Source organism: Neovison vison, chromosome 6 (assembly GCF_020171115.1).
Source record: "Neovison vison isolate M4711 chromosome 6, ASM_NN_V1, whole genome shotgun sequence".
Lineage (NCBI taxonomy): Eukaryota > Metazoa > Chordata > Mammalia > Carnivora > Mustelidae > Neogale > Neogale vison.
This window is the reverse complement of record NC_058096.1, coordinates 76,787,311-76,812,564: the sequence shown is the minus strand read 5'-3', so window position 1 is coordinate 76,812,564 and position 25,254 is coordinate 76,787,311. Positions and strand designations below refer to the sequence as shown.

General features: G+C 42.7%; 1 protein-coding gene across 1 annotated transcript in view; it reads left to right on the top strand.

The window, feature by feature from the left end:
- Positions 1-386: 386 nt before the first annotated feature.
- The window catches only part of CLRN1 (clarin 1), a 37,697-nt gene continuing 12,829 nt past the window's right edge, over positions 387-25,254 (top strand). Inside the window, exons 1-2 of the mRNA XM_044255085.1 lie at positions 387-639; positions 24,714-24,893. Coding sequence (XP_044111020.1) covers positions 387-639; positions 24,714-24,893 — 433 coding nt within the window. The remainder of the gene's footprint in view (positions 640-24,713; positions 24,894-25,254) is intronic.

Here is a 25,254-nt window from a genome sequence, read left to right as displayed (position 1 = left end):
ATCAGACAAAAGGCTGGGGGAAGGGGGAGGCATTTATCAAATTACCGGAGGACTCCATCTGTTATCTTAGACCTTTGTTACCAAGTGACACAAGAGGAGCTACTTAAAGGCAGTGTGAAAGAGTTTTATTTTACAGATTCTTAGTCCAAAGATTTCAAATTTGAGAGAAGCAACAGCAGGAAAGGAGAGAAGTCAAGAAGGTATGATGAAGAAGCTTCCATCCTGGCATTCTGCTGACAAGAACCACCGTGGAGGGTGAAGGTTCCTGATCGGCTGGGATCTGTCCATTCAGCCACTGTAATAAATGCAGCCAAAAGGGCAGTCACTTCTCATCAGTCCCAAGGTCTCGTTTTTGAACCTCATGCTCACAAAAGCCATTTCTCATCATGCCAAACCAACAAAAGAAAGTCATTTTTTGCATGGCTGGGGTGTTAAGCTTTGTGTGTGCCCTTGGAGTGGTGACAGCCCTGGGGACACCGTTGTGGATCAAAGCCACCTTCCTCTGCAAAACAGGGGCTCTGCTCGTCAATGCCTCTGGGCAGGAGCTGGACAAGTTCATGGGCGAAATGCAGTACGGGCTTTTCCATGGAGAGGGTGTGAGGCAGTGCGGGCTGGGAGCAAGGCCCTTTCGGTTCTCACGTAAGTAACAATTGCATTTGAATTATTGAATACTTTAGGCATACTCTTTCAACTGTTGCAAGGGATTGTTTTTAAGAGGCTTGCCCTGTCTATAGCAGGCCTTTTAAAACAGATGGGAACTTTTTGGGTCTTTTCCGAGCAATTACCTCTTCTTAGTTTTTATTATTTTGTTTTTATTAATTATTTCACTCTGGGTTTTTTTTTTTAAATGACAACTTATAGTTAATGAGCTGCTATGGAATTAAACTTTGAGAGGATAAGCAATTAAGTTCTTAAATATTAGTATCTATGCTAGAAATTTTGGTATCTTTTAAAAAGAAGAGGGGCGGCTTGGAGAAATAAAAGCTGTAAGAGAGGATGTTCGTTTTGCTCTTAAAAAAAAAAAAAAACAAAAAGGATCAGTGTCATAGGCTCCTTAACCAACTCTAGCTACTTTTCTGCCTTGCTCATGACTTTGTACCCTGTCTACCCTGTATTATCCCTGCTAGGACCTTTCTTGCCACTAATATTCTTTAAAAAAAATTTTTTTTAACCAATTTGAATCCCTTGGCTATAGAAATTTAAAATGATCTGCTATGCTAACTGGGAAAGAAATAGATGCCTATTTAGTATAGAAAATTTGCATCAGATTGATCTTCAAATCATGTAGAGAATATAAGACAGATTTTCCTGTTCGATTTTTGTGAAATGGAAGTGTTACCCACAGTATTATAACCTGTTTATCTTAAGAAGAGAATTTTAAAAAAATTACCATGTGAATAGGCAACTCATTAAATGAAAATTAATAAGAAGTCATTTGTTATATCTCTCACAACACACATTCAGAAATTATTATTATTTCAAAAGGGCTGGTTCGGAACAATCTTATGAAGAAACAGCCAGTAAATTACTGCATAAATCACTCTTCAGGAAAGGAGGTTACCAATTGAGGCATTTAAAATGAATTATTATTTTGCCTGGGTATTTTTTTTTCTCTAGCATAGGTAGAAAGCTAAATTAATTGAATTTATTATTAACCTATGCAGTATCTAATTAAATTTCAGCGCTGGCCTATTTATATTTCTGCAACATTCCTTATATCTTCTTAGCAGTCATTGGACACCAGCGTTCTCTCACATACGTTATTAGAGGATAAGAATTGTCACAGGGCTCCAAAAAATCCCCAAGAATTAGTCTTCAGCTTTTCAAAAAATTATCATCACTAGATTTGATGAAGTGAATACCAAGTCTTTTCACTGAATGGCTTTAGTTCATTAAGGTAATGGGGCTGTTAGAGTTGCTTAGCTTTCCTTAGGGGGGAAAGAGAACAAAGCCAAATATCACATGATTTCCAACTGTATTAAAAAATAAAAAAGGAAAAAAGATGAGTGAAATGATTTAACCATGAGTCATCGGCAGCTAAAGCATGAGTAAAGCTTCTCACTAACGAATTTCGACAAAAGCAGGGAACAGACAGTGAATTTTCTGAAGCCTTTGCATTTTGTACAGTGAAACAGAGATAAACTTTACTCATACCCCAGGACGGGTTTCAAAACAATATGTTCTCTGAACACTTACTAGATACTAAGCACATTTCGTCTTACTTTTCCCTCACACAGCTACATTCCTCGGTGTTTCAACACGCATTTTTATGGCTGTGTTCTCTGCTGGCTCCCTCTGTGATGTGCTTTCTCTAGACACCTGTCCCTCCCTTTGTTTTTGTGAGGACTCACAATCAGTGGGGTTTAAAACCACACCATCATCTGGCCCAGAACCGCATTCATCTCCATGATCTGCCCCCAGCCTTTTAAAGAAAAGTTGACATCTGTCTGTTCTGGGATGACAACCTCTCTACAGAACCTTTCTAGGTGCTAGAGCTGTGAAAGTCTCATTAATTTCCATGAAAGCTGGCAAAGTAGATGTAAGCATCACTTTTTCTGCCTAAGCACAGAAGTATCTCTTTCAGCGGATCATGACAGAAAGTTGAGAAAACTGAACACTCCCAACAGAGTCCCTAAAAAGCATAATGCTCATTTACATAAACAGCTCTCTTGTGATAAAAGCTTCCTAATCAATGTGCCTGTATTATTTTTTTTAAAGATTTTTATTTATTTATTTGACAGACAGAGATCACAAGCAGGCAGAGAGGCAGGCAGAGAGAGAAGGAGGGGAAGCAGGCTCTCTGCTGAGCAGAGAGCCCGATGCGGGGCTCGATCCCAGGAACCTGAGATCATGACCTGAGCTGAAGGCAGAGGCTTTAACCTACTGAGCCACCCAGGCGCTCCCCAATGTGCCTTTAGAACACACTGCACCCTCTAAGTTTAAACTCCTGTTGCAAATTAGCTTTGTGGTCCATATCTTCCCGCTCACAATGCCATCAACCTGCCAATGACGTTCTAACAGTGTATTCTGTTAGAGAAGAGACCCCTCTCTTCTGTTAGAGAATAGGCCTCCCTCTGTTACAAGAGACCCCTCTGATATTCTTCCTAAGAGAAAAGTATTGTCCCATTAATGTAAGGGAATGAGAGGCCCAACCCTGTTTTCTCAATAATGGCAAACTTCGGTTCTTGTCAGCAGAATGCCAGGATGGAAGCTTCTTCATCATACCTTCTTGACTTCTCTCCTTTCCTGCTGTTGTTGCTTCTCTCAAATTTGAAATCTTTGGACTAAGAATCTGTAAAATAAAACTCTTTCACACTGCCTTTGAGTATCTCCTCTTGTGTCACTTGGTAACAAAGGTCTAATTCAAAAGCTCAGGATAATGATTTTCTGTTTCTTCCAGAGCCCAACTTATGATTAGGGCACTACTCCTTTCCCAGAACTTCCTCCTTTCTCATTTTCCCTTTAGAAAGTTTTTTTTTTTTTTTTTTAAGATTTTACTTCTTTGTTAGAGATAGAGTGAGAGAGAGAGCGAGCACACAAGCAGAGGGAGCGGCAGGCAGAGGGAGAATCAGTTTCCCCTGTTGAGCAGGGAGCCTGATGTGGGACTTGATCCCAGGACCCTGGAATCATGACTTGAGCTGAAAGCAGACGCTTAACCGACTGAGCCACCTAGGTATCCCCTTTAGAAAGTTATTAAGCAAATATTTGGATTTTAAGAAGCTTTCCAGTGTAGGAGGAATGGAAAAGGTACTCATCAAACTATCAGTCACTTCTTGACCAGTTTTTGTCATGTTGTTGTGTTATCATCAGTTAATATGAATTTACATTTCAGTTCTGTGGGATTGCTAAATGCTTCTTTCCTTACAAAACTTTTCATTTAGATCAGTATTGGTCAACAGAAATACAATGTGGACCATAAATGCAACCCACATACAAAACTTCAAATGTTCTAGGAGTCATATTAGAAAAAAGGAGTAAAGGAACAAAGTGAAATGAATTAAAAAAAAAAAAAAAGATGTATTTATTTATTTATTTGACAGAGAGAGAGATCACAAGTAGCCAGAGAGGCAGGCAGAGGGGGGTGGGAAGCAGGCTCCCCGCTGAGCAGAGAGCCCGACGTGGGGCTTGATCCCAGGACCCTGAGATCATGACCTGAGCTGAAGACAGAGGCTTAACCCACTGAGCCACCCAGGCCCCCCAAGTGAAATGAATTTTAAGGATACTTTTCTTTAACCAAAGATATCCAGAATACTATCATTTTAACATGTAGTCAGTATAAGATAGGAGATATTTCACTTTTTCCCCCCAGGGCTTAGTCTTTGCAATCTTGTCTGTATTTACACTTACTGCCCATCTCAACCCAAACGAGCCACATTTCAAATGCTCCCTCGCCATTTCCGCGTGGCTAATAGCTATCACAATGGGACAGTGCCAATTTAGCTAAAGATTTACTCTGAATAAACTGGGCATTGACAGTGTCCCTATCCATATTCTAAATGAATTTTTGCTTGGTTCTGCTGTACAAGTTTAATGTTATTTTTATGGACAATGCACGTGTAACTTTTAAAACCCAGACACATAGTATAACATGAGGTTAAAGAACGGACCAGAAAAATATTAGGCACTGTTGTCATGTTTGTTCCTATTAAACGTTCCCTGTTAACTACTCTATCTCTTTTAATTATAGCAAGAATCTTCCCTGCCAGCATGCACAGTTATGCTGGGAAAACTTCTGCCTCGTTTACTCTGACTCATTCTCGTCCATTTATGGGTCAGCGCTTCATTTTCCAGAGGTCACTAGCATTCATACCTAGCACACAATTTCATTCATTATAATGAAGGACGGTTTTCCTTTCAAGGAAACACAACTGGTGGGCTTAATTTTTCCTGATATGTCACCTGTAAAATTTTAATGATGCTGTTTAAACTCTAACTGTAGCCATCAAGAGAAAAACTCAAAAACAGTTTTGAGCTTAATGTGTGTGGGTGGGTTTCTGTTTTGGTGATTCGAAACACTGCAGAGCATCATCAAATATGAAACCCAAGAATCATATGGCATCAATCATTCCTAGATATGCTGATCTATTTATTGCCAAGATAGTTCAATGAGCTGATAAAAACATATGGAGGTGGATTTTTTTTTTTTGAAATAATATCTAACCAATCGTGTATCACGGCTTGCGACTTCAGTCATCCTTTTTCTTTTTTAAAGATTTTATTTATTTATTTGACAAAGAGAGATCACAAGCAGGCAGAGAGGCAGGCAGAGAGAGAGAGAGGAGGAAGCAGGCTCCCTGCTGAGCAGAGAGCCCGATGTGGGCCTCGATCCCAGGACCCTGAGATCATGACCTGAGCCGAAGGCAGCGGCTTAACCCACTGAGCCACCCAGGCGCCCTTCAGTCATCCTTTTAAAGCATTTTAATTGAGACCTTACGATTGAAAATTTGTCAGAAAGCTTAACAGAGAGTTAGTCTACTTCATATTTTTAAAAAAGCAGACTTTCTTTACCAGATGAGGTCCGGTCCATCACCCACATTACAGAGAGGATGTTGAAACTACTGTGTCAGCAAGGAGGGGGTTCCTCCAACAGATTTTGGGGCACAACCATTAGGACTCAGGGTCTCTGCCCCCACTCCCGAAAGTCGGCACTGTACCTCCAGGGTCTCCTGCAAGCGTGACTTCCCCATCTTCCCCAGGTGTTCTACTCCTCACCATTCTGCATAACCTGCTTCTCTTTTCTCACCCCTCCTGCCCATGGCAGAGCTGCCAAGGTCTTTATGTCCCCCTTCTGATAACACTGCCTGTCCCTCCTCCCTTCCCTCTGACGGGAGGGAAACCTATGGAGTCGACCCGGGAAGATGCCCTGGTGGGAGAAAAGGGGAAAGACAGTTGTACCATTTTTGCTTCACTTGTGTGGGCCCTCCTGCCTGTTAGCTCTGGATCCTCATATCGGATCTCACCCATTCAAACAGTCCAGCAAATAGAAATTTTGTTTTCCTTCCATTGGGGGGAATAAAAAAGTGATGGTGGGATTCGAAGATAGTAAGGGTTGAGAAGCACCAGTGTGAAGGGAAACTCTTCAACTTTTTTTGGCCAAATAATTGTTTCCTGCTTTGTCCTTCCCAGACCTTGATGTTCACTCCATTATTTCAAGTCACCTTGGATCATAAGTATTTGAGAATGTGTATTTCTTTGTAAGGAGATCCTCAGCCCTCGGAAGGCAGGGGGCTGGGTATTCCTCATCTCTATACTCCCACTAGTGAGTCACAAAGAGGTGCTTGAAAAATGTTTGGTAAACAGACATATGAGATTAAGTAATCTGGGTTGAGGCAGGTCTGTGTCACTCATTGGGGATTAGAATTGAAGCAAATCACGGTCATCCGTGTTCAGTTCTTCCATCTGTAAAATGGGAGATGAAACTGGATGCTCTCTAACATCTCTTCTAGTTCGGACACTTTATGAGCTATGTAACGAGAGGCTGGCTGTTCTAGACAAGGTCCTTCCACCTTTAAAATGGCTTGACCCTTCTACTCTGTTGGTTGAAGTCTCTGCTGACAGATTCCAGCCACTCTCGTCAAAAGTGGTGAGTTTTGTGTGCCTTTACTCTTTGGTCTTCGAAGCTCATGATTTTTAAAGTACTTGGAAATATTTACCATTTATCAGGACCCAAAGGAATTTTGTTATCAAAGCAAATACTTCTCTTCCTCCCTGTCAAAACCTTTTACTATTTGTGTGGGAAACTGCAGGTTAAAGGAGGAGAAAAGGAAGAATGGAATGTTTTGGGATTCTAGGGAGGTGGGTTAGCGGGAACAGCCATAAACACCCACACCATCTAATGGCGTTATTGAGAAAGCCAAAATGAAGGTCAAAATACAGTGAGAGGCTAACCTACTACTCCCTCCAATTTTTTTCTGGAAACTTCTCTTCCATCCTTACTGGAAAAGTTCCTCCTTCCTGCATTGATTTCCTGATAATGAAATCAATCTCAGAGTTTTCTTCATCCAAAAGGAGGAGACATCATCCTCAAATTCGTGAGAAATATTGGCCAAGAAAAGACATGTCTCCTTCCTCCTTAGCAACTATTTCCAGTTCCCTTAGCAGGAAGAATCCCTCACAGAACCAGCCTCACCTATTAGAGTTGTGCACATGTGTGTGCACGTATGCACACACATACACACTCAAGCATACACCTTGCACGCATGCACATACACGCACACACATACACACTCAAGCACACACCTTCCTTTCCTTGAAATCACTCTCCACCCTAACAACTGGGGCTCAGCTGAGACATGAAGCTTGGGGCTTCTGGAACTTAACCCTGACGTGTGTGAACTTCATCGATTGGTGGAGGACTCCAGATCGTTCTTACAATTTGCTGCTGTGCTTTCTCTTCTAATCTCTGAGGTAACTCATCTTCCCAAAGGATGTTTAGACAACCTCCAAAGAAAAAATACTTACTTCAGCTGCCCATTTCCTGGGTGCCTAAATCATCTCCAGCCCTTATATGGGAGGTATGACGATGCTATTCCTTTTGAACCAAAATGGAAACTGTAAACTCAGAGAGGTCACAAATTTCTCAAGGTCCCAGATTGAGTGGGTAGCCGACCTGAGACTGAAATTCAGACCCGTAGGATATTGCCAGTTCTGTCTCCTTACCATATGCAAAAAGGACACAAAGAAATGAAGAAAATACAAGAGTACTTTCAGTTTCACCAGCCAGTTAGACAATGTTAGTACTTCCCAACACCTGGAACTTGTATATCCATGTAAGGGTCCTTGGCCTTACGACTTGAATTCCTGCGCTGCCTCTTTATCTCACATTTCGGTGGCCCTGATGTCTAAGCCCTAATCTTTGACCTTTGGAAGGTAAAGTCGTCAAGTCAAAGCCTGTTTAATAATCTAGGCTGAAAAAAATCTAGGTTGAGCTGGTCACATGCTTATGGCTAATCTTTGGGTTATGTCATCATATTACCTTGATGTTGATAATTTCTGCCGAGCGAGGAGATATCTGATTGCACATGTGGCTAGCTGATGTAAGTGCACTGCCAGCGAAAACCTTCATGGGAAGATCTTCAAAGTCAGTGGCTTGGACTGCGACATTACGTCATCGCAGCAAAGACCAAAACTGTAGGCTCCTTCCTGGGGTGTCATGAACGGTTTCAGAACAGGCAAGGACGAAAAGAAAAGCAAGTCCCCAGCATTCGTTTCACTTTAAAACCTGGTGTTTTATGAGGAGCCAATGGGTTAGATTTAGAGTGTAAGTTAAAATTTCATTTAAAAAAAAATGAAAACTCATTTTTATCTCTGAATGAGATCAGGGGTTTCAAAAGTTAAAGACTTTTTTTTTTTTTTTTACACAAAACTTATTTAAATTAGATTAAACAAATTCGCCTTTCAATCCAATCGTGCACCAAACTACCCAGACTGGCTGGGAGCTGATACACTTTGATTCCAAGTATGATGGAGCTGACTAATAGCAAACTGTACCTGGCAGACTAATTTATGCAGGATTCGTATTTCGCTCCCTCTCAGCATGTTATAACTGTAGCAAAGCCATTCTCAGGAGTTATTACCCCAACATAATCATACCCTGTGGATTTGGAGCAGTTAAATGGGTTCTGTTGTCAGACACACATATGCACTGAAGCAGCTGTCGTCCCTCAGCTGCCATGGCTGAGTAAGGCTCGCTGGTGGGGCTTCCTCTGAAATGGGCTGAGGCAGGTAGACACACGTCAGCTGAGAGAAATTCAGACAAGGTACTGAAAAATGGTCTTTTAAATGGTTCTGTCTTACCATCAGGTCTCCTCCTCTGAAGTGCTGGGGTCATGGATTTCCTTCTCCCTGACCATGCAGCCATCAGGAGGAAGCCTGCCTCCATAACCTGGGTGTGAGATGATGGCGGATATTAGAGGAAGTGAATGCACTGAGCTTACGTCAGGGAATGGCTTTCCCTGGATTTTCCTAACAACTGGCTGCCGATGGGCTGAGGGCAAAGTCAGATCAAGAGCATATCTGTAAGAAAAAAGAAATCTTCCCTCTTACTCCCTTTCAAGAAAATGAATTGCTGAGCACCAAGGGGCCAGATACAACTTCTCTTTTTACACACGTTTTGTGTGGAGAAGAATGAGTTGAGAAGGAAGCAGGACCTCAGAAGCTATCAGATGGCTTTAATCTAGGAAGCAGTTGCTGCACCATTGTTGACATTGGCAGAAGCTGCCTTCTTTCTGGGAGCTTCACAGATGGGGTTACCTGCATCTTACATCTGGCTAGAGGAAGGTGAAAAGGGTTGGTGAAACCTATGTCATCAGGTCAGTGGTCCATAACCCTGGCTGCACTTTAGGATCACCTGGAGAGTTTCTAAAACTTTGGATGCTAAGGCTGCATCCCAGGCAAATAGAACTGGGGTCTCTGGAGGTGGGGCCTGAGGATTGGAAGGTTTTAGAAGCTCCCTGGGAGATTTCAGTAATATCCAAGACTGAGAATTACTGAGGTGGATGGTGGCCACGAAAGGTGGGAGCAGGTGAGGGGTCTGGTGCTCTCCACTTTAGGGAAGGGCAAGACCATCAGAAGGAGGGCAGCGAGGAGCAGCGGTACTTAGCACTGTTTCCGCACCGGTGGGAGGTTTGGGGATCCTTATCTTCTACTCCTTTAGCTGTGTATTTCCATGAAGGGTCTCACACTTTCCATACACTCTCCTGGCCTCAGAGGGAATAAGAGATTGGATTGAGGAGTTTGAGTAAGAAACAGGATACGAGGCTCTCAGCCCTAGAGCCTTCCCCTCTTTCCAAGTTTGTCCAAAACCAGGTATAGGAACCTGCTCTCCACCTGGTCAGGATAAGGGAGCCAGCTCTGTCCCGGACTGGGAGGCTTTCAGCTGTCCAGCCCCACCTGTGACTGGGTGGGCGGGGCTGACTAATTCAACAGAACTTAGTGGAAAATCTAAGCCATGTTCTCCAGCACTTTCTCCGAAATAAAATTAACATTTTGGCCTTCACCTGCCGTGTCCTATGGAAGGGCTCTGCTCCTTCCAAAGAGATTATCAAGGGTCCTCTTTAGAGGTTTGTCATCAGCCTAAAAATCATTTAAGATAAGTCATTACATAAAGAATGTCCAAGAAATAGCACAAAGGAAATAGAAATGAGAATGAAAACAATATATCAGGTGCTGAGGAAAGTGTATGACAGGTACCAAATAAGTAATTAGCTATAAATCTAAAGTCCCTGGATTATTTACAGGAATAGTCGCCCACCTGGTCAGGGAGGGAATAAAGTAAAAACTGAGCTTCAAGAGAGACAGTTTGCCTGAATTCCATGTATCTAGGACTCCTATGGGGAGCGGGGGGCGAGGGGAATCTTTGGTCTCAATGTACAGATAAGTACTCTGGCCACCCATGAGCCAAAGAGCTCCCTCCCAGCCCCAGTGACTGATCTCAAGATTTGAAAGTGCAGACACTCTCACAGCATTGGGTTCTTCTATCTCCCACTCCTCTTGGTGAAAACACAACTCCCCTGCCATTCTCATCATGTTAAAAAAAAAATTTTTTAAGAAGTTACTTCCAGGGCGCCTGGGTGGCTCAGTGGGTTAAGCCGCTGCCTTCGGCTCAGGTCATGATCTCAGGGTCCTGGGATCGAGTCCCGCATCGGGCTCTCTGTTCAGCAGGGAGCCCACTTCCTTCTCTCTCTGCCTGCCTCTCTGCCTACTTATGATCTCTCTTTCTGTCAAATAAATAAATAAATAAAATCTTTAAAAAAAAAAAAAGAAGTTACTTCCAATGTACATAGAGCATCCACAGAAACGATTTCATTTGTGTCTCTTGAAAGTTCTGCAACATTTCTGTCACTACTCACACTTACACATAAAGGAGTCGAGGTATACAGAGGCTCACATGAGCAGTAAATGGCAAAACCAAATAAATTCCAAACTTTCCTAACTCCAAAAGCTATGCTTTTTTTCAACCTGTCATACTGCTTTTCAGTTAACGTCTGGCTCTTTGTCTCTCTTCCCACCAGCTGCTCTGTCCTTGCTTTGGTGTTGCATGATAGTCTAACTACCTAATACTCTTGGTTAATGCCTCAATACAGGTTTAGATTGGATTGACTAAACTCCTGTTTAAGAACTGTAGGATAAAAGACAGGACTGTTAGACTGAAATCAGTATTGGCTAAAAAGGAGAACAAAGTTTCAGGATAAAACACAACAGAGGAACCCAGCAGATAGAAATAAATTGTAAGGCAGCTGAAATGAAAGCCATACGTTAAGAGATAGCAAATAAAACATGGATTAATGGCAAGTAATAAAAGAACATACTTAGTTTGGAAAAATATGGTTCTTTATCTTATCCTTATTACTCTCCAATGATCTATTGAAAACAGCATGACTCTACATGTAAGACACAAATTCTTTGTAAGTTCGAGTATATGTGCCCTCACCTCCCATCCCCCAGTGGGGGGGAAAAATCACGGGTCTATTTTGTGCCTAAACATTCTAGACTCTGCAGTTATGAAGGGAAAGAGAGGGTGCCGGTCCATGAACAATGAAGAATCTGGAAAAAGGGTTTTGTTTTTTTTTTTTAAAGATTTTATTTATTTATTTGACAGACAGAGATCACAAGTAGGCAGAGAGGCAGGCAGAGAGAGAGAGGGAAGCAGGCTCCCCGCTGAGCAGAGAGCCCGATGCGGGACTCGATCCCAGGACTCTGAGATCATGACATGAGCCGAAGGCAGCGGCTTAACCACTGAGCCACCCAGGCACCCTGGAAAAAGGGTTTTTAACTAACTGACAATTTGTAAAGGCGCACAGGTACATCAGTCAAGAGGGACTACATTATGTTTTAATAACAAGGAGGTTCATGCCGCACGGGTGAATCAGCAAAGATTGATTTCTTGCTCACAATACATGTTCATCAGGGATCCGCTGGAGGCCCATTCCAGGATGCAGCCACCATCTGGAACGTTGCCAGCTGTTAGAACAGAGGGCAAGAATTGTGGAGGCTCTCCCTCTGACATCAAAATCCTTGACCTGGCACGGACACATGCCACTTCCCCTTGTATACTTTACTGGGAAAGGCTGTTCCACAGCCTCATCTAACTTCAAAGGGGCCAGGACGTGCAAGGGAGCCCAGAATGGGGAAGAACCAGGATCGTAGATGGCTGAAGAGCACTAATTACTATCACCATTATGGTTTTTATTCTGAACGCTCCAACGAGGAGAATTGCTCTTTGTCAGGGCAAGGCACAGGGGAATTGGGAGAGAGATCTTAAGATTTAGAGTTTGAATTCACTCCATGGCATTGAAGAAGCCATTCTGAGCAAAGGAATAGCATGAACCGAATTATGAAGAGCTTATTGTGGCCAGAGTACAGAGGACGTTGGAGAAAGGAGCAGAAAGGCAAGGCTAGGGAGGAAGTCAGGGATCAGAAGGGGAGAGTTTGCTGTCCTGAGGCAGTGCACTTGATCTTGCAGGCAATGGGAAGCCTTACTAAGCAGGTATGTGACAAGGCAAGAGATGGATGGGAGGAAGACCAAAAGGGAGGCGAGGAGGCCAGTCAAGAGGCTCCTCCATCCCCTATTTGGTGGCCCAAGCCAGAGCATTGCCAGAGGGCTGCAAAGGAAGGGAAGTATTTCCCAAATAAGCAGAAGCAAAAAATCAACAGAGCTTAGTGACATGAGGTGAACCCCAGGTTTCTGCAGGACAGAGAGCTGCAGCCATTCATGGAGATCAATACAGAAGGAGAAAGTCTAGAGGGAAGAGGAAATTCTTTTTGGTCATGTTTACTGAGGTCCACTTATAGGCCAGCAACAAGAAACGTCCATCAGCTGTGCAGTTTGGAAGTCATGGGAGCGGCCGGGAGTAAAGGTAGAGAAGAGGGAATCCCCGGATTAGAGGTGGTAGTGGGAGCTACACTGGAAGGAGGGGTCTCCCAGGAAAGGGAATCAAGTGAGAAGGGGAACAAGAGTGGGTTCTAGAAAACACCAACCCTTATGGGTTGAGGAGGAGGGACTGGCCAAGCAGGCTGAGAAGGGAGGGTCAGTGAGCTGTAGGGGAACCAGCAGAGGTCAAAGCAAGGGAGGAGAAACTTTCAAAGGGGAGTAGTGTTCAGCAGTCCCAAACACTGCAGCAGTGTCAAATAAGAGAAAGTGAAAATAATCCTTTTTTTTTTTTAAATTTCACAAGGTCAAGGGGAATCTTTTCTAAGGCAGTCCTGATAGAGTGGTGGGGAAGAGAAGTCCTTGAAGGAGCTGAGGAAGGAGCAGAAGGCCAGAACTCAGAGCAAGGCCATGGTCAGGCTCCTAGAGGTACCCCATGGCCCAGGATATACACGTGCATGCCTCTCTCTCTCTCTCTCTCTCTCTCTCTCTGTGCGTGCATGTGTGTGTGTGTGTGTGTGTGTGTGTGTGTGTCTGTGGGTATGTTCACAATGGGAGGGTCCGGAGTGTGATTCTATACTGAGAAGATAAAGCAGTAGGGAGGAAAATGCTGAGCACAGACCAAAGAGGTGGGTAAAGGATTGAGAAGGGACCCTAGGAGGTAGAAAATGAGTCTGACAGCACCAGGAGAAGTCCAGACTATGGACAGGAGGGGAAAAAATTCACTAAGAATGGAGGGAAGGCTGGGGAGAACCAAACCAAGCATGGCAATGGGGAACTGCAAGGTGAGGGAATTCCCTCGATGGCCTCCATTTCCTCTTTGAAATGGAAGAGTTCCATGCACTGGCTGTTTTCAGGCCTTCTGGAAGCCAGGCACACACACAGAGGGAAATGGAGATGAGTGTGTGATAGGTGCCTAAGAGTGGGGGAGGACTGGAATATCTGACAAGGGACAGAAAAGGGACAGAAAGACTGGAGAAGACTTTGCAGAATGGCTGGGGGTTGTGGTAAACCAGAGATCAGAGGCCCAAGTTGGAATGGGGGCACACAGGCAAGGAACATAGCCCAAACGATTGCGGGAGGGCAAATTTTCTATGGAGAGCTCCTCTGGGACTGCATTTTCACTCCAAGCTATTTGCTTATGCCTTACTCAGCTGTGTTTTGTAATAGTAGACTGCAGGAATGAGGGTATGACAGCCTTTCTCTGTACACAGGGCTAGTTACACAATATGGATTTGCTGCCCTCCCCACCCCCCTACCTCCTGTGACAGGTGCCTTCTATTCTGCTATTAGGAGAGTGACCTCAATGACTAGTTCTTTCTAGTTTTCTGTTTTTGATTAGATATCTTGTCAGAAATCTCTGCTTGCAGACTGTGGGGAAGAGAAATTGAGCTTTGAACCAGTAGTTTCATATGTGTTACAAAATATAACTCACCTTCTTTAGTTACATTGTATCAATATGCATACAGCATTCTTTTTTTTTTTTTAAAGATTTTATTTATTTATTTGACAGAGAGAGATCACAAGTAGGCAGAGGCAAGCAGAGAGAGAGGGGGAAGCAGGCTCACCACTAAGCAGAGAGCCCAATGCAGGGCTTGATCCCAGGACCCTGGGATCATGACCTGAGCCAAAGGCAGAGGCTTAACCCACTGAGCCACCCAGGCGCCCATGCACATACAGCATTCTTTTAGAAAGCACTCTGATCCAAGTAACTCCGTTCCTGGAAGTTCATCCAGAAAAGTTAGTCCGGCTGATCATCCAACCCCATAATAAGAAAGAAGGAATGTGCTTGAAGATGTTCATTGCAGCATTAGGCAGAATAAAGAAACAATGAAGACAACCTGACAGACAGCAGTGCCTTAGTTTGTTGGAAAATCCACAGTGTTATCTACATGAGTTATGAAGGCAACATGGAAAATGCTTATATTCTGAATGAGAAGTACAGAATATAACTTCAAAATTGCATTATTATTATAATATAGGAAATACATATTAAGATGGACAGAGATTTGAAACAAAAATAAAGAAAAATTTTGCTTTTATATTGGTAGGACTGAGGGTGACATTTTTATCTTAATTTCCATTTCATTGTTATAATGTTTTTCATTTATTTTTAAAAATTCCTCTACGAACAGTTGGACATTTGAACAGAAACATAATGAGGAACAAGTCCATCTTTTCCTAATCCTCCTGCCCTGCTAACAAAAAAGAGCTTTGTCGTGTTCATGGTTGAGATGAATTCTTTTACAAATCCCAAACTTTAAACCCTGTTATTAAACAGCCATCAGTTTCCATGTAACAGGTTGACAATCCCCCAATATGCTGGATTAAAATTTTTCTTTAATAAAGAGATTTGAAATTCTATTCCAGTTACCAACCAGGTCTTTCAGCTTCTTAAAAAAAAAAAAAAGTTTCTATTATCCCTCTGGTGACTACTCTATTTTATCTCCATTGCCCCAGATTCTCTCCAAAAACTCTCTCAATCCAGTTTCTATTACTATCAGCAGCTTACATCAAGGTCAACATTGACTGCTGGACTTAATGAATAAGTTCAGGTTCTTAACCAGAAATTCCCATCACACTTAAAGCTGCCAAACCCCTCTTTTTCTCTTCTAACTCTGGGGTCACCAGTTGGATCTTCTGTTCCTCTTCCTTCCCTTTTTGCCTTTATGGCACTAATTCCTTTAGTATAAACCACTGACTTCTACCAAGAAACCTTAGACCTGCTGACAACAGCAGACTCCGACCCCCATCCTGCTCCAAGCAAAGTGCATCCCTCCAACATGTATGTATCCCACAGCTACATCATGCATTCTCAGTGGCTGCCATAATCCCCCTAAGGGGGTGAAAATTGGTTCTTGGGGGGAGAGGAGAAAAAAAGCTTATTCTTTAAAAAGTGTCTTGTGTATAAAGCACAGATATAAATACAATGAAGAAATCAATACACAATATATCTGTGGTATTAAAATTTCATTGGGAAAGGGTGATTAGGAGAAGTGTCTAAAAGGACTCCTGGGGTGAGGAGCAATAATGAAAAAAAAAATTGAACAATACTGATCTACATTATACCAGGCATTCTTAGGTGCTAGGAATACAGCAATGAATGAATCAGACCAACAAACAAGTTACAAGACAAACAGGTTAAAATATAGACTTGGTCAGGTGGTAATAATTGCTAAGGAGAAAAGGAAAAGCAAGCAAAAGGACTGGAAGAAGAGGTGACCGGGCAGGGGGTGACAACTTTAAATAAGGTGGTTAAAGAAGGCCCTCCTGACAAAGTATCATTTACGTCAAGCTGTGGAGGTGAGGGAGCAAGTCATGAGTATACCAGGGGACCAATATTTGCAAAGGCCCTGAGGTAGAAACACTCCAGGCATGACTGAAGTACAGTAATGAGGCCAACGGCCAGAGCACAGTGCTCAAGGAAATAGGTAGCAGATGAAGTTAGAGAACTGGCAAGGAGTCCAACCCACATAGGTCCATTGTAATGAGTTGGCTTATACTCTGAGGAAGAGTAGAATCCACTGAAATGGTTTAAGCAGGGGATTGACATAAACAAATTCATTTATTAAAGATGCCTCTGGGGGCACCTGGGTGGCTCAGTGGGTGAAAGCCTTTGCCTTCGGCTCAGGTCATGATCCCAGGGTCCTGGGATCGAGCCCCGCGTCGGGCTCTCTGCTCAACATGGAGCCTGTTTCCCTTCCTCTCTCTCTGCCTGCCTCTCTGCCTACTTGTGATCTCTGTCTGTCAAATAAATAAATAAAATATTAAAAAAAAAAAAAAAGATGCCTCTGGCTGCTGGGCTGAGAGTGGACTGTAAGAAGTGGGGGTGAAAGCCCAGAGACCAGCCAGGACGCCCTTGCTGTCACGTGAGTGACGGATGATGATGGCTCAGACTGCGATGGAACAGTGGAGATGGAGAAGTGTTTGGATTCTGAAGGTTGTGCCAACAGGTTTTCCTGATGGAGTCAACAGGAAACGAGAGAGTAAGAATCAAGGATGGTGCCGAGGAAGAATGGAGCTGCCGGCAACTGAGGCGAAGAAGGGTGAAGGCAGCAAGTGTGAGGAAGGGAAGACTATGGGTGCCGTTTGGGACACGATGAGATGCCTATTTAATACCCCAGTCAAGATGTTCGGGAGGAAGTTGAGGGCTTACAAGCGTGGGACTGAAGGCGAAATCTAGGCTGGAGATACCGCTTTGTTAAGTGTTTCTAGTAAAAACCATGCTACCGGATAGGACACCAAGGAAGTGAGTGAAGAGCGAGAGGAGGTACAAGAACGGAGTCATGTCCTAGAGAATGCCAAAGGGGAGGATGAACCAACAAAGCAGATCCAGATAGCAGCCAGTGAGGCAGCAGAAGCCGGGGACTGTCATGTGGGGGAACCCGGCGAAGGAAGCATTTCCAGGGAAGAGGCAGTGAGCCATTGTGCCAAATGGAGGAGCCCAGGTAAGATGGGGACAAAGACTGACTGTTGGGTTTGGCAGCCTGAAGCTCTTCGGTGCCTTGGGAAAGGTAGTTATCGGAGCAAGTGGGTTCAAGAAAGTGGCGAGAGGGAGGAGACACTGAGAATACAGCCAACTCCTGGAGGGGTTTTGCTCTAAGGGAAAATGGAAAAAAAGAAGTAATAGCAGGAAGGCTTAAGTGAGATTTACTTTTTTAAAGATTTTATGTCTCTATTTATATTTAGAGAGAGAGCCCTGGTGAGCTGGAGGAGGAACAGAGGGATAGGGACAAACAGACTTTGTGCTGGGCAGAGAGCCGGAGGGGGCTCGAACTCGTCACTCTGAGATCGTGACATGAGCCAAAATCAAGAATCGGAGGTTTAACCCACTGAGCCACCCAGGTGCCCTGATATATTTTTTTTTAAGATGAGAAAATGACAGCATGTTACTGTGTGCCGATGAGACTGATGCAAAGAAAGGGGGGAATGAACGTGGCAGAGAGAACCCCTCAGCAGTGTCTCTGAGGAGATGACAAAGGACAGCCACGAACAGCAGTGGAGGTGGCCATGGAAGGGGCACACCATAGAGAATTTTACTGAGCACCTACACTGTGCTAAGTACTCCGTATGCTGAGGTCATGGAGTCCTCACACATTTGAGAGAAAGGTAGAATTCCCTTTTCAGATAAGGAAATGCAGGTTTAGGGAGTTCACCAACTTAGAAAAGGAGCTGAAGTGTGAATCTCCTCTGATCTCAAAAGCCTGGTCCCTTCCCAGGCTGCCCCAAGGAGCACCTTCATTCTACAGAGAGAAACAGGGACCTTTTGACTGGCTCCAGGTCACATGGTGGACTAGAACCCAGCACCTGGCTCTTGGCCCCATGCTCCTTTTTCCTCCTTCATGCCAAATAATCACCTGGGCTGAGGCTCTTGTTCATGTCCAGAAGGGCCTCCTCAGTTCAGACCTTAGCCTCCCCCTCTTTTTTGGCTTTAGTCAGATTTATAGAGGTATAATTACATGCAATAAAATTCACCTTTTTTTGAGTGTACAGTCTACACATTTTGACTAATACATAAAGGCATGTAAATACCACCACAGTCAAGATATAGAACAGTTCCATCACCCTCAAAATTTCCCCTGTGCCCCTTTTGTGATCCATCTCCTCCCTCACTGCCAACATGGGACAAAAACTGATGTTTTCTGTCATTTTGTCCTTTCCAGAATGCCATATGTACAGAATCCTACAACATGCAACCTTTTGAGTGTAGTTCATTTCAGTTAGCATAATGCGTTTCAGATCCATTCAAGTTATTGTATGTACCAATGCTCTGTTCCTTTTGATTACTGAAAAGTATGTTATCTTATGGATGGGCCAAAGCTTGTTTATACATTCACCAGTTGATGGATATTTAAGATGTCTCTAATTTTTGACAAATACAAATAAAGCCACTGTAAACATTTGTGGACATATGTTTTTAATTCTCCTAGGTAAATATCTAGAAATGGAGTTGCTGGGTCACATGTTAAGTCTTTTTAAAGTACTGAAAGTTAAGTTTTAAAGTTAAGTTTTTTAAAGTACTGAAACAATTGAATATCTATATGCAAAAGTAAAAACTAACCTTGGCCATAGACAAAAAAATAACTCAAAATAGATCACAGACTGTAATGTGATCCTAAAACTAAAAAATGTCTAGAAGAAAAACGGGCAAATATTATTTGTGACCTTGCATGAGGCAAAGACTTCTTAGATTTGACATCTAAAACATGATACATAAAAGAAAAACAATTGATAAACTAGAATTCATAAAAATAAGAACTGCTTTTCAAAAGGCACTGATAAGAGAATGAACAGACAAGCCACATACTTGGAGAAAATATTTGTGAATTACTTATCTGATACAGGGCTCATATCCAGCATGCATAAAGAATTCTCAGAACTCAATAATAATAAGAAACAATCCAATAAAAAATGCACAAAGATATCAACACTCTTCACCAAAAAAGATATATAGAAAGCAAATAAACTCACAAAATGATGCTCACTATCATTAGTCATTTGGAAAATGCCAAGCAAAATTAAAATGAGGTAAACTACACACCTATTTAAATGATTACAATTTTAAAAAGCTGCCAAGTGCAAGAATGCAGAAAGATTGGGACTCATACATGGTTGGTGGGAGGGTGAAATAGACAGTCACTCTGGAAAACAATTGCCAGTTTCTTACAAAGCTACACGTGCCGGAGCTGGAGGTGGGGTGAGGGGGCAGGTGGATGGCAAAGGGGAAACCAGAAGTTTCTGGAACAGTGAAATTGTTCTATTTATTGATTGAGGTGGTGATTGCATAACTGAGTGTCAGAATTCACAGAAATAGCCACTAAAAAGGGAGAGTTTTTTTTTCTTACTGTGTTTATTTTACTTTAATCTTAAAAATGGGAGGAGGAAGAGGAGTAAAAGGTAAAGGCAGCAATCCCCTGTGTGATTAGGCAATTTAACTTCTCTGTGCTTCAGGGCTTCTTTTTTTAATCTATACATTGACGATAAAATAGTCCCTTCTTTATATTGTCATAAGAATTAAAAAATTCAAATCTCTCATTTATGTTTCAATTTATGTTGTAAAAATAAAAAGACTTGTTTCTCATTTATGTAATATAGGTAAAGACCTGGAACCTAGCAAATACTATATAATTTTTGGCTGTTATTTTCAGTCCTATTATTATTACTCAGGTATTGCTCTTTGAGGAAGTTTGGTGATGAAAGAGCAGAGAAAAGAAAGGCACTCGGGCTGGGGTGGTCTGAGGACGGGGAGAGCGAGATATATGGACTCATGCACAGAGCGGACGAAATCCGTGAGAAGAGAACGAAAGACAAGGAGTCATTCCGAACGCACTGGACCAATCCTGTCCTACGAACATGGCATCGGCAGGCAGCTGATGTCCCCTTCACTTGTCAACAGCTAATTAAGTAATTTCTGGAGGCCAGAAGTGACTTGCTGGATTTAATGACAGCCCTGCCACAGCTCAAAATGTTCAAATCCTTTCCCTGTGTTATAATCCCACACCTAAAAGAACAGAAAGACCAAACCAACTTACATCTCGATACACCATATCCAATACGATGAAAGTGACACCTCCCTGTATTTATTTGAACGGTCTGTTCTCAGCTTCAGCCAAGCAAAAGTCACAGGAACGTTGGTTGGAAAATGGAAGGGTTGTTACCAGAGTTCTGGCTGGTCATGACAGACTCAGAGCATTTTCACCAAAAACAGAAACCCCGAGAAAGTGTAAATAACTGTACATCTCACAAGGATTAGTGTCCTGCTGGGTCACCTTCTCAACACAGTGGAAATTGTCAGAGACTTCCTAAGAATTAGAATGCTCCATGTGACAATTTGTTTTAGCTACTAGCTTTTCTTTCTAGGAGGCAAATCCGTGCAACTTCTTTCTGTCTTTGTTTCTCTGGTCACCAGCCTTGATTTTCAGACGGGCTCCACCTAGCTACCCTATCAGGGATGCAGAGGTTGCCACTTTTAACAGGTGGGGAGATAGACCATGCGTGGTTTTTTTGATAACTACTAGTAGAAACCAAGTCGACAGGTGATGGAGCTAAGAATAGCAAGTTGGATCCATGGTACATCTCAGCAGCTGGGAGCTCAGGTGGGCAGGGCATCACGGAACAAGACTAGCTGCTTCACTCTGTGCCCCCAGAACCCCGGGGGGTGGGGGAGGGGACAGCAAAGGCTTACCACCCTAGAGTATGAGCATCCACATTGCCACTCTGCCATTCCTCCCAGTAGCTGAGGAATTTCCTTATTTTACCTCTCAACCTACCCATCCACATCATTTCTAATTGATAAGGACTTTAAAAAGTACAACCAAAAAAAAGAAATAAATAAAAATCTAAAGTACAACCACAATACCATTAACATAACTGACGAAATCAGTAATAGTTATGTAATACCATCAAATACCCAGTCCATGTTCAATTTTCTCTGGTTATCTCAAAAATGACTTTCATAAAGCATCTGTTCAAATCACAAACAGTATCCATACATTGCATCTAGTATTAAGTCTCTGAAGCCTCTTTTAATCTAGAAGGCACAGGAGTTTTCAGTCTTCATTTATCCATTTATTATTACTATTTTTTAGGTATTTATGTATTCATTGATGAGAGATTGCTTAAGATAGAGAAAAAATAAAAAAGACAGAGAAAATGAAAATAGAGAAAGATACAGATAGAGATAAAGATAGAGAAAAATAAGATAGAGCTAGAGATAAAATCTCTATAGAGAAAAAAAGAGAGAGAAAAAAAAAAAAACCCTAAAGGTACATAATGAAATATCCTTCAGTCTCCTTCTCCAGAAGCACTGTTTTAAGTTTTGTGTGTAGCCTTCTAGAAATGTCTGCCTGGATAAGCATGCCTATCCCTGAGGCTGCTCTAGCATGCTGGTTTAGAGAATGGACAGGAGTTCAAATCTCCGCCACTTATTAAGTACAAATCTTGGGTGTGTGAGCCCCAGTTTTTCCTGTTAGTAGGTGGGTTGTTGAGAGAATAAAATCAGGTGAGTACTGAATTATTTGATATTACATACATTCCCCTTTGGCTTGTCCCTGAATGCATATTTCTATTTGTTTGGGTGTGTTTTTTTTTTTTTTCCACCTAACATATTTTGATGATTATTCCATACCTCTTCTTATAGATTCATGTCATTGTTTGGAACATTTTCTTCCCTTGGCTTCTTTGCTATCCCATCCATGGACTTGTTCCTAACTCACAAGCTCTCTTTCTCAGGCTTCTTGGATGATTTCTCTTCTCTCCTGTGCAAGTCAGTGTGGTGGAGCCTCAGGGTCCTTCTCTCCTCTAGCTACAGTTTCTCCACAGGTGATAGCCATTCCTTTGGCTTTACATACCAGGATGAGGCCACGGAGGCCCTTAGGTCCTGAAATTTAAGGAGACATTTACTCCTGGGCTTGTGCTAGAGGGGGTTGACCCCAGAGAGTGATTGTCCCTTTAAATTTCATGCCCTAGGCACCTTGCTTGCCTCACCCTGGTACCACTTCCCTAAATACCTCCACCTTCTCCCTGGCCTCTGGATACATAAATCCTATTTGGAACCTCTATTTGCATATCTTAGGAGCAACTTAAACTAAAATATCTAAAAGAGGGGCACCTGGGTGGCTCAGTTGTTTAAGCAATTGCCTTCAGCTCAGGTCATGATCCCAGAGCCCTAGGATTGAGTCCTGCACAGGGCTCCCTGCTCAAAGGGGAGTGTGCTTCCCCCTCTGACCTCTCCCCTCATGCTCTCTCTCTCACATTCTCTTTCTCCCAAATAAGTAAATAAAATTTTTTTTTTAAATCTTAAAAAAAGAAATCTGAAACAGAACCTCACTTCCCACTCCCATGCCCAGACTCACACCTTCCACTTGTCTGTGTCAGTATCACACCACCACTTATTTGGTTGTTTATCCTTGATTCCCTTCTTTCAACAGGTCCTATCTTCTATCTCCAAGATAGATTCCAAATCTGATAACTGCCCACCACCTCTACTGCTGCACCTTAGGTCCACCCCCGTCTCTTGCCACTGTGAATACCCCGTTCCTCTGGGTCTCCCTGCTTCCACAGCTGCCCTCCTCCCTGCCCCACACCCCCTTCATTCCTGCTAATCAGCGGCCAGAGTGATCTTTTCACATCACGAAGGAGACTGCATCCCTCTCTTACTTGAAGCTCCCGTGCAGCTTCCCGGTGAATTTAGAATGAAAAGCCAACTCCTTACCGAGGTCAGCTGACCAGGACCCAGTGGGTGCAGCAGTCTGATTCCAGTCTCCCAACGGCACTTCCCTGGCTCTCACTCACCAGCCTCATCCAAGTGCTGCTGCTGCAGCGGGGTTCCTTTCCCCAGGAATGCTCTTCCCCAGGTATTTGGGTATTTATACAGCAGCTTCCTTTCTGGCATTCAGGTAACAGCTCAGGTGTTAACTGCTGACCACCCTTATCCACTCACTCAATCATTCAAAATTCCATTGCCCTGTTTCATTTCTGCATAGCGGCAGCATTTTATGACAGTGTCTTCGTGTTACCATTGCATTATAACCCCCCAAAGGTCAGGGGCTTGAAAGAAAAAGGTCTACATTCACCTGCCTAGGTCTTGTTTGGGCTGCAGTTAAATAGCAGCTGGGGTTGAAGTCGCCCAGAGGCTTTCCCTGGCTGGATGTCCAAGACTCTTCCCTCCCATGTCTGCTGCTACTCTGGGTGGCCTTTCTCTCCAGCAGAGTAACTTGGACTTCCTGAATGACCACTCAAGCCATCAAGAGAAAAGACGTAGGAACCGCTGATCTTCTCAGAGGCTAGCCTGGGACTGGCATGCTGTAGTTCTGGGGCCATATTCAGTTGGACAGAACAGTCACAAATCAGCCCAGGTTCAAGGGGACTGAGGAATAAATTCCTCTAAAGGGGAAGCGCCATGTGTGTAGAAGGAAAGAATTGATGGTGGCCATCTTTGTAGATAAGCTATGAAATTTGCCTGTTTAATTCTTGTCTGTTTACTCCCATTAGGTTATAATCTCCACGAGACAACAAGGACCTGTCTCTCTTGTTTTATGGCTCTATTTCCAGCACCTAGAACAATGCCTGGCACATACTAGGTGCTCAGTAAATAAGTTAAGAAGCACTTGATAAATGTTTGGGAAACTAAACTTCCCTGGATTGGTCTTGCCAGGTTTATTGATGCTAAGAATACTGATGCCTCACCAGATAAGAGAGACCCTACATTTATAAAGTATTTCATTTCCTCTGCAAACAAGAAAAACTTGTCCTGAATACAAAATCTAGAAATAGATTTGGCATGTTTTCTAAATGGAAAATATTTCTTGTATCACCAGAAATTATTTTCCCACAGCTTGTGCGACATCAAAATATTGAAGTTCACTGAAAATACCTCATTTTTTCATCTTGGTGTGGACTAGAAACAATTTTTTCTTTTTTGGAGCAAAGGAAACAGAAATGCTTCCTGATGTTCGAACTCCCCCAGATATCCTCAAACTGAAAATGTCATTTCAAGACAGATTTTTTAAAAAAGGCTACTGTGAAATGTTATTAAAAGTTTGGTCATCAATATGTACAGTTTTTTGTTATAAAGACACCACTTGTTTAGTTAAGTAATTACATATGACCAAGGGCAGAAAAAAATTCCCCCAAATCTCCTCCTTGTTGGTCTTTACTGGTGAGTTCTATAAAATAATCCTGTGTTTAAACCTTTTTCTAAATCCCCTGTAAATTAATAAGTGAGAATGTATTCATCTGAAGGATTTTAGTGATTTTTGAAGTTAAAAAGAAGGATTTGATTTTTGAAATTGCATTTGCAGACTACCTCTAATGAAATTTCTTCTAACCTTTGTTTTATCTTTAGTTTTCCCGGATTTGATCCAAGCCATCCCCGTGAGCATCCACGTCAACGTCATCCTCTTCTCCACTATCCTGGTTGTTCTGACCATGGTGGGAACAGCCTTCTTCATGTACAATGCTTTTGGCAAGCCCTTTGAAACTCTGCATGGTCCACTAGGGTTGTATCTTTTGAGCTTCATTTCAGGTGAGTACAAAATTCTTTTTTTTTTTTTTTAAGATTTTATTTATTTATTTGACAGAGAGAGATCACAAGTAAGCAAAGAGGGAGGTGGGGGGTGGGGAGCAGGCTTCCTGCCGAGCAGAGAGCTCAATGTGGGGCTCGATCCCAGGACCCTGAGATCATGACCTGAGCTGAAGGCAGAGGCTTAATCCACTGAACAACCCAGGTGCCCCTGAGTACAAAATTCTACTTCTGCTTCAAAGAACTTCTACTCTGACACACAGAAAAATGTGCCTTTCAAGGTGTCAAAAGACAGGTCTACCTAAATGTGAAGTGACTGTACATAGACACAATGTCCATTGTAGCATTGTATTTGATCGCCAAA